The sequence below is a fragment of the Pelophylax lessonae genome (genome assembly GCF_965119305.1).
Source record: "Pelophylax lessonae genome assembly, chromosome: 4".
Classification (NCBI taxonomy): Eukaryota; Metazoa; Chordata; class Amphibia; order Anura; family Ranidae; genus Pelophylax; species Pelophylax lessonae.
In genome coordinates this window covers 489,855,878-489,869,238 of record NC_138771.1, presented here as the reverse complement: position 1 = coordinate 489,869,238, position 13,361 = coordinate 489,855,878, and the positions used below count along the sequence as shown (strand labels likewise).

General features: G+C 42.1%; 1 protein-coding gene across 1 annotated transcript in view; it reads left to right on the top strand.

Moving 5' to 3' along the window:
* Positions 1-1,828: 1,828 nt before the first annotated feature.
* Positions 1,829-13,361, top strand: part of BCAT1 (branched chain amino acid transaminase 1) — a 110,301-nt gene continuing 98,768 nt past the window's right edge. The window contains exon 1 of the mRNA XM_082256142.1: positions 1,829-1,903. Coding sequence (XP_082112268.1) covers positions 1,898-1,903 — 6 coding nt within the window. The 5' untranslated portion in view covers positions 1,829-1,897. The remainder of the gene's footprint in view (positions 1,904-13,361) is intronic.

The window sequence follows — 13,361 nt, the reverse complement described above, 5'->3', positions numbered from 1 at the left end:
AGGAATAGTACAGACAGATGAGGGAAGGAGGAATAGTACAGACAGATGAGGGAAGGAGGAATAGTACAGACAGATGAGGGAAGGAGGAATAGTACAGATCTGGGAGTCTTGGTAGAGGATAGACTAAGCAATAGCATGCAATGTCAAGCGGCAGCTGCCAAAGCTGACAGAATATTAGCATGCATAAAGAAAGGGATATATTCCAGAGATAAAACTATAATCCTTCCACTTTAAAAAAAAATCTGGCCGACCACATCTGGAGTATTCTGTCCAGTTCTGGTCGCCAGACAGAGGAGGAAAGGAGTAGTAGAGATAAGGATGGGAAGGAGGAATAGTACAGACAGAGGAGGAAAGTAGTAGTAGAGATAAGGTTGGGAAGGAGAAATAGTATAGACAGAGGAGGAAAGGAGTAGTAGAGATAAGGATGGGAAGGAGGAATAGTACAGACAGAGGAGGAAAGGAGTAGTAGAGATAAGGATGGAAAGGAGAAATAGTACAGACAGAGGAGGAAAGGAGTAGTAGAGATAAGGATGGGAATGAGAAATTGTACAGACAGAGGAGGAAAGGAGTAGCAGAGATAAGGATGGGAAGGAGAAATAGTACAGACAGAGGAGGAAAGGAGTAGTAGAGATAAGGTTGGGAAGGAGAAATAGTATAGACAGAGGAAGAAAGGAGTAGTAGAGATAAGGATGGGAAGGAGAAATAGTATAGACAGAGGAGGAAAGGAGTAGTAGAGATAAGGTTGGGAAGGAGAAATAGTACAGACAGAGGAGGAAAGGAGCAGTGGAGATAAGGATGGGAAGGAGAAGTAGTACAGACAGAGGAGGAAAGGAGCAGTGGAGATAAGGATGGGAAGGAGAAGTAGTACAGACAGAGGAGGAAAGGAGCAGTGGAGATAAGGATGGGAAGGAGAAATAGTACAGACAGAGGAGGAAAGGAGTAGTAGAGATAAGGATGGGAAGGAGAAATAGTATAGACAGAGTAGGAAAGGAGTAGTAGAGATAAGGATGGAAAGGAGAAATAGTACAGACAGAGGAGGAAAGGAGTAGTAGAGATAAGGATGGAAAGGAGAAATAGTACAGACAGAGGAGGAAAGGAGTAGTAGAGATAAGGATGGGAATGAGAAATAGTACAGACAGAGGAAGAAAGGAGTAGCAGAGACAAGGTTGGGAAGGAGAAATAGTATAGACAGAGGAGGAAAGGAGTAGTAGAGATAAGGATGGGAATGAGAAATAGTACAGACAGAGGAAGAAAGGAGTAGCAGAGATAAGATTGGGAAGGAGAAATTGTATAGACAGAGGAGGAAAGGAGTAGTAGAGATAAGGATGGAAAGGAGGAATAGTACAGACAGAGGAGGAAAGGAGTAGTAGAGATAAGGATGGGAATGAGAAATAGTACAGACAGAGGAAGAAAGGAGTAGCAGAGACAAGGTTGGGAAGGAGAAATAGTATAGACAGAGGAGGAAAGGAGTAGTAGAGATAAGGATGGGAAGGAGAAATAGTACAGACAGAGGAGGAAAGGAGTAGCAGAGACAAGGTTGGGAAGGAGAAATAGTATAGACAGAGGAGGAAAGGAGTAGTAGAGATAAGGTTGGGAAGGAGAAATAGTACAGACAGAGGAGGAAAGGAGTAGCAGAGATAAGGATGGAAGGGAGAAGTAGTACAGACAGATGAGGGAAGAAAGAGTAGCACAGGCATATCAGAGGAGAACTAATAAAGGCAGAGGAGAGAAGGAGGATTTATATAGAGTGAAGGAGGAGTAGTACCAGTAGAAGAAGGAAGGAGGAGTAGTTGTGGTGGGGAGTCTCCTCCCGGCAGGCGGATCTCAATTCACAATTCATTCCAGACTACAACTCTGCAACGTGTCCGGGCTGCATCAGCCCAATCTTCTGCCCCAGATGGAGGTAAGAGGAGAGGGGGGCACACTATGGGGGCACTAAGCACTAAGATTGTCTTGTGTGTACTCTGTACCACATGCTGGGACTGATGTTTAGAATGTACTTATATACTTTATATACACCACATGCTGCCACTCCTGTTTTAAGGCTGTACGTCACCAACGCATGCTGTCTCCGCTGTACTCTATGGGGAACTTGCTGGCATCCCATGCTTGCACTATTGTATGCATTATATATCTCATGCTGGCATTATTGTGTACATTATATATCCTATGCAGGCACTATTGTATACATTATATATATATATATATATATATATATATATATATATATATATATATATCATGCTGGCACTTTTGAATACATTATATATCCTTTGCTGGCACTATTGTATCCAATATGGCACTTTCATACTGTGCAGAGCATGCTGGTCCCTTTCTGCCCTCCTATACCCTCTTCCCCATTCCTATGCAGCTTGCTACCTTCCCATATGCTAAAGATGCATAGTGTGTGCCATATATCATGTTGGCATTTCAGTGCTGGTTACTTTTACCAGAAGCTGTGTGTCCTAAACAATGCATGCCCTCCCTGTATTGTGTACCCTATACAATAGACCCCCTATACTGTGTTCCCTGCCCCATGTGCTATACTACCTACATATTATACCCTATATCTCATGTTATCACATACCCTAACCCATATGCTATACATTCCATTATACTACATACCCTGCACCATATGCTATACATTTCATTATACCACATACTCTGACCCATATGCTATACATTCCATACTACATACATACCCTGCACCATATACATCCAATTCTAATACAGTGTAGCCACCCTATTAAGACTCTTCTCTCTCTCCTTTCTCTATGCTTCTCTTTTTGGAAACTCCCCAGTATTTTCTTCTCAGTATGAAATACTGTATATATTATTATTGCTATCCTTTTCTTAAAGGGCCACATAATTTCAGCACTATACAGCATAACATATGGTGATGGGATCAGTATAGGGAAAAGCACCCTTCTCTACTGCCTTGGCGGGTACAGTGCTATTTACACCTAGCTCCTTCCTATACTGTATTGGGGATACAGCGCTGTGCATGCCTAGCACCCTTCAAATGGGGGGGGGGGGGGATGTACAGCACTGTATAGACCTGACTCCCTGCAGTCGCCCTCCCTTTCGCCACATTGGCAGTGCCAGGATATGATGCAACATGCTTGTCATATTGTCACATATGTGTGGGTTATATGATATATATTTTCTATGTTTTAAGTGATGCCACCTATGTAATATAATAAACTGAACAAGGTGCTGTGTGGCACTCTGCAGGGATGGCACTTACCTGGGATCCATGTGCTCAGAAATGGTTCAAGGGTTATTTTGCATGCAGCTCAATGGGTATTTTAGTAAGACATAACATTGTTGTGCTTAACTACCAATGCCAGATTTAGACCTTGGGGGGGGGGGGGGGGCTGGGGCACTTTAAGTTTGGGGGCTCCCCAACATAGAAATTAAATGATATGACAAATAAAAAAGTTAATTGAAATGAATGAATGATAAACCACATTTGTTCTTTAAAAAAAAAATATGTTGGGTTCCAAAGAAGGCACTTGTCTGATTTTTTTTCCCCTTAATTTTATTGACTGTAAGAATACACATTACACATATAATTGGAACTGGCAGGTCATAACATCACAGTTATGCATCACACTACAATGTTAACAAAAAGTCTTTCTTTCTGCACTTAGTAAATTCAAAATCTTCAACTAACTCATCAAACTTTATCATCTTGGGCACAGTGCTCTCAACTCTCGAGCCAGTAGGCACAGAGTACTTAGTCTTTCATGGGTCATCATGGTTCTTGGATAATTCTTTATCATTGCCAATGTGCTAATTTTATAATTATTACATTTTTAATAAAGGAATTCTGGGGCCCCTTCTGGCAGGGGGCCCAGGGGCAATTTCCTTGTTTGCCCCCTTATAAATCCATGACTGTTAACAAGCCCATGTCACCAGAGGTAGACTAATGCCATATCAGTAAAAGCACAGCAGAGCCATGCTACAGGAATGAGAGTGGTGCCAATACTATTTGACCAGAGCAATGTAATATGTAATGCCATCTTACTGGTGTGATGTACTGCCATTGGTGTGATGCCACTGATGTATTAAGGAGCAATTGTCATCTTATACCAATCTTTGCTGTCATACCACAAAAGTCAACTCATGTCTTTGGCAGGCAGTGTTAATTTTGTCGACTAAAACCGACTAAAACGTTTTCGTCGACTAACACAATTCAGATGACTAAAATACGACTAAAACTAAAATGGCATTTTAGTCAAAAGACTATAACTAAAACTAAATCGAAATTTGCTGCCAAAAATTAACACTGGTGCATGCTCAAAGCATAAATAATAACATATAGATTTTTCACTCCAGGACCAGCAGTAGTATATAATGAGTTTGGAAATTGTAGAGAAATGCTTAAATAATGCATTACAAATTACAATTGAACTACACCCATTTGATTATAGATGACTAAAATGAGTTTTAGTCGACTAAAACGCCCTACATTTTAGTCGACTAAAATATACTGGAGTTTTAGTCGACTAAATACGACTTAAACTAAAACACTTGCAGAAGACTAAAATGGGACTAAAACTAAAATGCCATTTTAGTCCTAAGACTAAGACTAAAACTAAATTGAAATTTGCTGCCAAAATTAACACTGTTGGCAGGTTCTTAAAATTAAATTCTTGACACGAATAAAGTAACAACAAATAAGGTGCAGTTATATAATCATTAAAACCATTAAATGTGTTTATATGCAACTAAGATATATAGCTTGGATTCGGCATCAGACCCTTGAAATCCCCTGTACAGCAGAATTCTGAAGGTGAGTGGGAGGGGCAGCAATAAGTTAAGAGGAGAGCAGAGAGATGTGCTTATCAGTCTGCTGCTACTCCTTCATTGTCCAATAATATGTTGTGGATGGTGAGATGACCAGGCTGTATTATTCTAACTGTAGTGGAGAAAATTCAGGTCACCAACCATGCTCTAATATCTGGATAGGCTGTGTAAATCTCAGAAAATATAGTAACTGCTGGCACAAAGACAATGTATATGTGTATAATGATAATAAGGCACATTCAATATTGTAGTCCATAGGCGTTACTACTAAAACTTGAACTTAGAGTCTATGATTCCATATGATAAATTAAAGATGGCAGCTATCCTCAGAGAAAAGCCAACTCTGTGAAATAAAGCAAAGGAGGGAAAGACAGGAAGCGCCACCTGAATGTAGTATTAGTGTAAACAATTTAATGGTCAACATACAAAACACTCACAAGATTTGGTTTTAAAATATGCTCATCTGTGGTAGAGTGTCACTCAGGTCTCTCCTAAAGGTCCTCACACTGTATTCATGGGCTGTTGGGGTAGAGGGAGGTCTGTAGTCCTTCCTGTGGCCACCAAGAAGTCCAATGAAACCAGCATGGAAAGCATGGAAATTATGTCACCAGAAGTGGGCCCAGACCAGTAGAAGGAGCTGATGCTCCAAGCGTGTAGCCAATCCAATGCAGTGTTCTCGGCCATCCCCCCACTTCCGGTAATGTCATTTCCGTGTGTTCCACACTGGTTTTTATTTGGACTTCCTGGTGGCCACAGGATGGAATACAGACCTCCCTCTACCCCTAAAGCCCATAGATACAGTGCGAGGACGTTTAGGAGATACCTGAGCGACACTCTACCACACATGACCATATTTTAAACCCATATTTTGTGTGTTTTATATCTTGACCATTAGGCCTCATGCACACTGGATGTTTTTACAGCTGCTGTTTTTGTTTTTTTGTTTTCCTACAGCCAGTAAACTCCCCAGCATGTTATCCCAAGTGTCCATGCACACATTGGCTGCTATCAGCAGTTTTTGGGAAAATTATTACTGGCGCAAAAAGGAAAAATATGGGACCCACTGGTTCCACAGTAAGGACCTGGTATATGCCTGAGGAAGGAGCGCATGCTCCGCAAACGCGTTGCCTCTGCCATCGCGTCATATACAGGAAGTGACATCAGGAGGAACCCCCGTGCGTTCCAGTAACTGCACTCAGAGTGGCACCTGTGTTCTCTTTACAGCTATCAGCAGTATTTGGCGGGGGCATTTTCCAGCTGGAAAAAACCCCAGAACTAGTGGGTTTTAGGAGGCGTTTTTCAGCTGTAAAAACGCATTAACTCTGATGAAAGCTTGAAAATGCTGAAGAACGCGGCTGTAGCACTGCCCCTGCAGAAACTGCTGAAGATTGTCTTTGCAGGCTCCCCTGGTTACCAACATATATTTGCTAGAACAAATCTCAATCTCTCCTTGTTCCCAATGGCTCAACACATAAATTAACAGTCTAGGGGTGTTGTTTGTTTTGTTGTTTATTGATAATTTGGGATAGGAGAAGGGAATAGTGGGATACTCCAATTGAACTATTCACATTGTTTGAGGACTTCTATCGTCAGAGTTCTGCTTGAAAATATGGAACAGCCAGGCACACTGCCACTAAGGTGGATGTTAAGTTTCTTGTTCTCTTTGCTCTCTAACAAAACGACTTCATGGACAATAGATTATCTTCAGGACACTCTCAATATCATCCCCTTTCAGCTGACACCCGTCCACTGACTATACTAGGAGCAGGGGTGGCCCCCTCAGGTCAGGCCCCTTGACACGAGATTCTGTACTCTCTGTACTGCAGAGACAGATCCTCCAGTGTCTCTCCTCTCAGTCAGCTTTCCTGGACCTCTGGGGTCAGCTCCTCACTGCTACTCTTCCAGCCCTCAGGTCGACCCCTGGAGGCCGCATGGCACCTCTACAGAGGAGGATGACCTTGAGCACATGTGCTCCTGGCTTTTATACAGTATCCCAACATGCACTGAGGCAACTTTCCCCCCTGACATTCGTCAGGACTGTATCAAAAGCCTATGCACCCATTCGTCAGGTTTCCTCTCACTGTCCAGTATGCCTCCCTATTGGACCAGTGTGAAACGCTCTCTAGACAGAATGAGTTGCACTCTGAGCACAATCAGCAGACCTCACTAACAGATCCTGCTCTCAGGTAGGCAGAGAACAATATAGATTTACCTGCAGCTCTTCTGGTAAGCAGACAGAGCTCACACTATACTTCCTCACTAGCACCAACCTAGGAGGGTGCTACACGGCAATTTGGCGTTTATAAACGTTTTTGAGCCATGAGCTTTTGTGGGAATGTAGTTTTGCTAAAAAAACGCTACAACTGAAAAAAGCTAAAAAATGCTACTGCAAAAAAAGCTAAAAAAACGCTACTGCAAAAAAAGCTGAAAAACGCTACTGCAAAAAAAAGCTGAAAAACACTACAGCTTTCTACTGACATTTCGATAACATCCAGTGTGCATGAGGCCTTAAAGTGTTTCCACTAATACTACACTCAGGTGGCGCTTCCTGCCTTTCCCTCTGTGCAAATCTCAGGACTGGCTGTACATAAGAAAAAATCCTTTGGCATATAAAAAAGACACCATCTATTGGTTTTAGTTGTGTTTTTCGCTGTTTGTTTGCTGTTCAGATACGTTAAATAAGTGTTTGGATCAGATGATTGTCAGTCTGTAAACCTCTTTCCCTCCTGCTGTGTAAAACATTGCGGTGTGATGCATTCTCTCTGCTGCTGGATTCTGATTTACTGCTGTCAGCTGTCTGACAAACCTAAACTCCTGATCGTATCTTATACAGTATGTGGATAGAAAAATCTGCTTAGAGGTCAATGCCTGGGTAGCAGGTGCCCAGCTAAGAAGCAGATCCTTGGTGCCCATATAGAACTGCACACTGCCCCATACCAATGATTCATATAGCTAAAGCCTAGTACATTAGTAAAGTTTGGTTCAAAATGTTTCATTATAAGAAAATTCATTCAATTTTCTAATTATTAGTGGAGTCAAATCGATGTTCGTTTTTTTTGTCCACAGCTGTGAGAGAACTTGCTGGACCTTGATCTAAAATATTTCTTGAACGAATGATTTTCTAACAGTGTGTATAGTTTTCACTCAGTAAAGTCCATGCATTCCAAAATTGAATGGTAAAAGCAAAAGAAATGTTTAGTTACTCAATGACATACGCCAAGCCATTATTAATAAATCAACTAGTGTATAGCCAGCTTAAAGAGAAAGTAAACCAATGTTTTTTTTATGACCTACAAATTAAAGGCATAATGTGCTAGTATGCATTGCATACTAGCACATTATGTGAAACATACCTGCAAACAAAGCCCTCATTGCGGCTTCTCTTCGGCAACCGTGCAGGCTGGTTGCCCAGGTCTCCCAGTGGGACACAGGGCCGGATTAAGAGCATCATGGGCTTGGTGCTGAGGATTTTGAAGGGCCTTAAGGGCCGTGCCTTGGCATGCACCCAGAGGAGGAAGGGTGCAGCCATGCATGCCTAATTCAACATGGGATGCTGTCTCTGAAGCCCATAAACACATCCATGCATCGGCAACTGTCCCTCCTTGTCCGGCCTTCGCGCTGTGTGGGGAGGTTCTGAGGGTGCTGCCTGGGGAAGCGAGCATAGAAGCCAGACTTCTGTGTTTACAAGTGACAGAAGAGCGGTAACAGTGAATATGGCCAACCCGGGGCCTATATAAAAGGTAGGGGCCTGGAGCTGCAGCTCCAATAGCCCCTACGTTAATCTGGCCCTGGTGGGACAGGAGACCCGGCTGAGATGCGGAAGGCGGTGGGAGGGGGGGGGAACGTCCCCTCCTGCACCTTCTAATGACAGCCGAGCGGCTTCTCAGTCGCATCAGTTGTCATTACAAGACAGACGACCGTCGGCTATTGACGCCGGTACCGGGGTGATGCCTCTAGCTGCAGGCATCACTCCGATCCAAGCACTTTCCCGAAATATCGACAAAATCGGTAACCTCAGGGGCCGATTCCGATATATCGGGGAAAGTGCAGATCGGCTCCCGATATATCGGCTTTGCCTATAATCAGTCAATCCCTAATATATATATATATATATATATATATATATATATACAGACAGACACACTCACACCACTGCTTGCCTTCACATTTCTCCTCTCTTGATAAGTTCTAATGAATCTCTGCAGTCTCCTGTTATTTCTGCCCTCATCCAACCCCCTCCAGCTCTGCAGCTGTTCTTGGCTCTCCTATGACTCGACCCACCTCCCTTGCTGGCAAACTCTCACGAGAGTTAGAGAGAGAGCTGTGCATAATGTCCTTAGACAAGAAAGAGGAAGTGGGCTGTATAAGGTATTTACTGTCAGAAAAAAATGTTTTACTATCCAAAGTTAAAACAACAAGGGCAGAGGATTTAATAGATGGAAAGATGAAAAAAGTGACTCTAGGTCCACTTGAAGGTTGGCTATATCCGCTGTCAATGGATTTCAATGTAGCTGTTACAGATTTCCAGGTGACTCCAGGACTGGTGACTGGACAGAAGGGTCATTAATCCAGGTTCATTGTCACCTTTCTGGACATGGTCCTGCACAAACATATTCTGCAGCACTTATACAGACAGCTTCCTATAACCACTAACAACCCTCGCCCTCGTTGGCTGCTCCCTGGAAAGGATCAACAGGATGATGTCCGCATCAGATTTAGGCCTTTACTGCCAGTTCTTTATTTTAACATTTAAAAAAACTGCAATAAAAGAAAGTTAAAGTAGATCTTTTATTAACGTTACTGGTCTCCATGAATAACTTCCTGATATGTCACAATATACAGCAACAGTATCATTTTCAGAAAAATGCCACCTTTTATCATTAAAAACTATCCTTGAGCTCCAGGTAAAAACTTTGCATTGGATGAGATGATGTCATCAGTCTGCTGCAGTCAGGAGGAAGTATTTCCTCAGTCTCCCCCCCCCCCCCCCCCCCAGTGATTAGACTACAATGTTGTAACTTTGTAGCAAGTTTTGTGTTTTGGGCTCTTTTTCTATTTTTACAGACAGCTCTTACATGCATTTTTTGTGGCTTTTATTTGCATTAATGATACAATGTTCTGATTTTGATACATTACCACTTAAATACAGCCCTCGCTCACATTGGAGGCGGGTTTGAAATCAGCTAAACTCGCACGATTTTAAATCCGCATTTCATTGCGAGTTTGGGGGCGTTGTGCAGGTTCATGCACAGATGCCTATTGAAATCCCCCCTGAAGTCGCCAAAAGTAGTGCAGGAACTACTTTTGGAAATCGGTGCGGCGCCGCAAAGTCAGCGGCGCAGCGATTGGGATGGTGCTGTTGCTGGCAATAGGCTGCAATTTGGCATGCGATTTGACATGTCATATCCCCCCTGATGTTAATGGGGGCACAGAGCACTTTCACCTCCATCCTGCCTAAGACAATTTAAAGCTTTCAGTGATGTCACACAATTGCGCGGTCATGCAACGCTGTACTCAAAGTGTTTAGCATTTATTTTTCCCCACACAAATTTTTATTTTAGAGCTTTCATTTGTTGGTATTTAATCACAGCTGGGTTTTAAGTTTTTTGCTAAAAAAAAAAAGACCAAAAATGTTGAAAACAAAAGTTTTCCTTAAGCTGGCCATACACTAACCGAAATATCGGGCAAACTCATTTTCCAAAAAACAAAAAATCGGCTGTGAGAGCAGACGATCGTGCCAGCATGTAATGACCGAATTTTGAACGATAAATGGTTCAATGGACATAGATGAATCAGTTTTTCGTTCAGTTTGTCACATATGCCTAGTGCAAACATTTCGGCTGAGAAACACATTAACCTTTCAATTTATCGTTCGTTTATCATTCAGCGGATTTTCAAAACTGTTCCTTAGATTTTTTGACTCTGAGAAGTTTAAAACGATTTTCTATTTGTGCCCATTAACTGGACGAAAAACGAACGATCGAACCAAATGACAGATTTTCCAACGATCTTTGGGCTAGTGTATGGCCAGCATTCGTTTCTGTCAGTAATTTTTGTAAATAAGTAATTTTTCTCCATCTCACTAGGTCAGTGTGAGGCGAGGAGAGACGATAAACGGCAATTCCGAATTTTCATGTGAGCGGCTGTGATCTTGCTGCATTTATTTAGTAATATCCACCCAGAACTAAAATGTTACTTTTGGGTGAAATGGCCTATGACACCATGAGTACACTATAACTGTGATTTGTAAATCTGATATGTGTACACAAGAACCATTCTTAGCCCCAGGGACAAATTCCTATCCTTGTATCAGAGGGGAGGATATATGGTTGGTATATGAGTGCACTCCTGTATGTCTTCCCCCCACAGCCACAAAAGCTGAGCTCAGCACTACAAGGGGCCTAGGAAGAAGGTGACAGAGACAGATATGTGTGTGACAGTCACAGATAAGACAGGGCAAATGTCACAGTGACTCATATACAGACAACTGCACTGAGAACGCTCACTTGGGTTGTATTTTCTAACATTGTTGTATTGCCTGAGCTTTCTGCAATGTCTCCCAACTTTTTTATTGGCTGCATGGAAATACAGTAATTGTATTGGTATGTGGTGATCTTGATAATTGTTTTCCATTTTATTTGGGGGTGGCGATATCTGTTCATTATATGGAGGACCCGCTTCCTGCTTAGTAGAGCTGCACAGTGATTGTGCTTTACTGTTCTTCCCAGACTATTAGTCTGTCCTTCATTTTTGAGGTTGTGGGGTAAACGTTACCATAACGGCAAGGCGGGGGTTACTATCAAGCACAATCCTAAAGGCAGTAGAGAAGATGTAGATTCCGTTCTCTCAGTGTCATCACATTCGGTTGTCCATGGTACGCAAATTGGAATGCACGCGGAGGGCAGATTTCGGCGCCGGCTTTGAATAGTCCAAGCGCCACATTTGCCTTCACATACGTTTGGAACTTTAGTGAATTGATCTCTGCATCATTGTATGTGTAAATTTTATTGCTTAAGTTTTACAATAAAAAGGACGTTATTACACTATTTCTGGACCCTCTTTTTCCCATCTATGAGCCATGTTCCTGCAAGAAGTGACCCATTTATCGTATATACTCGAGTATAAGCCGACTTTTTCAGCATGTTTTTTTATGCTGAAAAAATCCCCCCTCGGCTTATACTCAAGTCACGGTCTCACTTACCTTTTCCCGGTCAGTGCGCATGCGCCACCGCCGCTCGGGAAAGCCTGCATGCACAGTGACGTGTTGGTGCCGGGCGGCGCCATTTTTAAATGTAAGGTGGAAAGGTAAGTGAGACTGTGACTTGAGTATAAGCCGAGGGGGGATTTTTCCAGCATTCACTGGTACCCCAAAAAGTGTCAAAAATGTCAGTAAGGGGTCCAATCTGTCGCAGTCCCGCAAAAAATTGCAGAGATCGCCGCCATTACTAGTAAAAAAATAAATAAAAATGACATAAATCTTTCCCATAGTTAGTAGATAACTTTTGCGCAAACCAATCAAAATACGCTTATTGTGATTTTTTTACCAAAAATATGTAACAGAAAACAAATTGGCCTAAAATGTTAAATTTTTTTGTTTTGAGAATGTCATATAGCAGAATGTGAAAAATATTATTTTTTCAAAATTGTCGCTATTTTTTTGGTTATAGTGCAAAAAATAAAAATCACACAGGTGATCAAATACCACCAAAAGAAAGCTCTATTTGTGGGAAAAAAAGGACGTCAATTTTATTTGGGTACAGCGTCGCACGTCCGGGCAATTGTCCGTTAAAGTAACGCAGTGCCGAATCGCAAAATAGGGCCTGGTCATTAAGGGGGAGAATCTTCCGGTCCAGAAGTGGTTAAGCTGGCTATACATGTGGCAATTTGATTGAACAATCCATCTTTCATTTCCATTTTTTGTCGAATTCGTACAGCAATTGAAAAAACATAAATATTTATGAGTTTTTGCTCAATCACAAGAATATGGAATTAAAATTGCCCAAAATGTGATCTCTTTCAAACACACTGCCACACTGCTAGTTATTTTTCTGTTTTCGGTTCGATCTTTCAATAAACTATATTAAGCCCATCAATTATTGCCCAGTTTCCACTTCACAATCGACCAAAGTTTGACGGTGGGTTAATCAAACCTATAGCTGGTACATTGCTTTATTTCTGGCAATTAATTGTGATTACCAGTGCGGTTCCCAGTGTACGGCCAACATGAGAGAAGCATCACTCGTTATAATAAGCTCCATAGTACGGTTCATTTAAGGACGACTCCCACCTGCTGTTTCTTGGATTCACCTTTAACCTACCTGTTATATGATCTTCTAGAGCAGTAGGTTCAGCCAGCAGTAGGCTATCGTATTTGGTAGCGTGAAGCCAATAATTACCATCATTATGAGGGTGGAGCTGAAATTGAGGTATTTTGTTGATCATGGAATGTTTGTAGTAACTCTAAGCAGACCTATCACACCAAGTTCTGTTTTTTCCTGGTCTGCAATGTCCTTCTCCATGCCTATTCTTAGATTGTGGTGAGTGTCCAT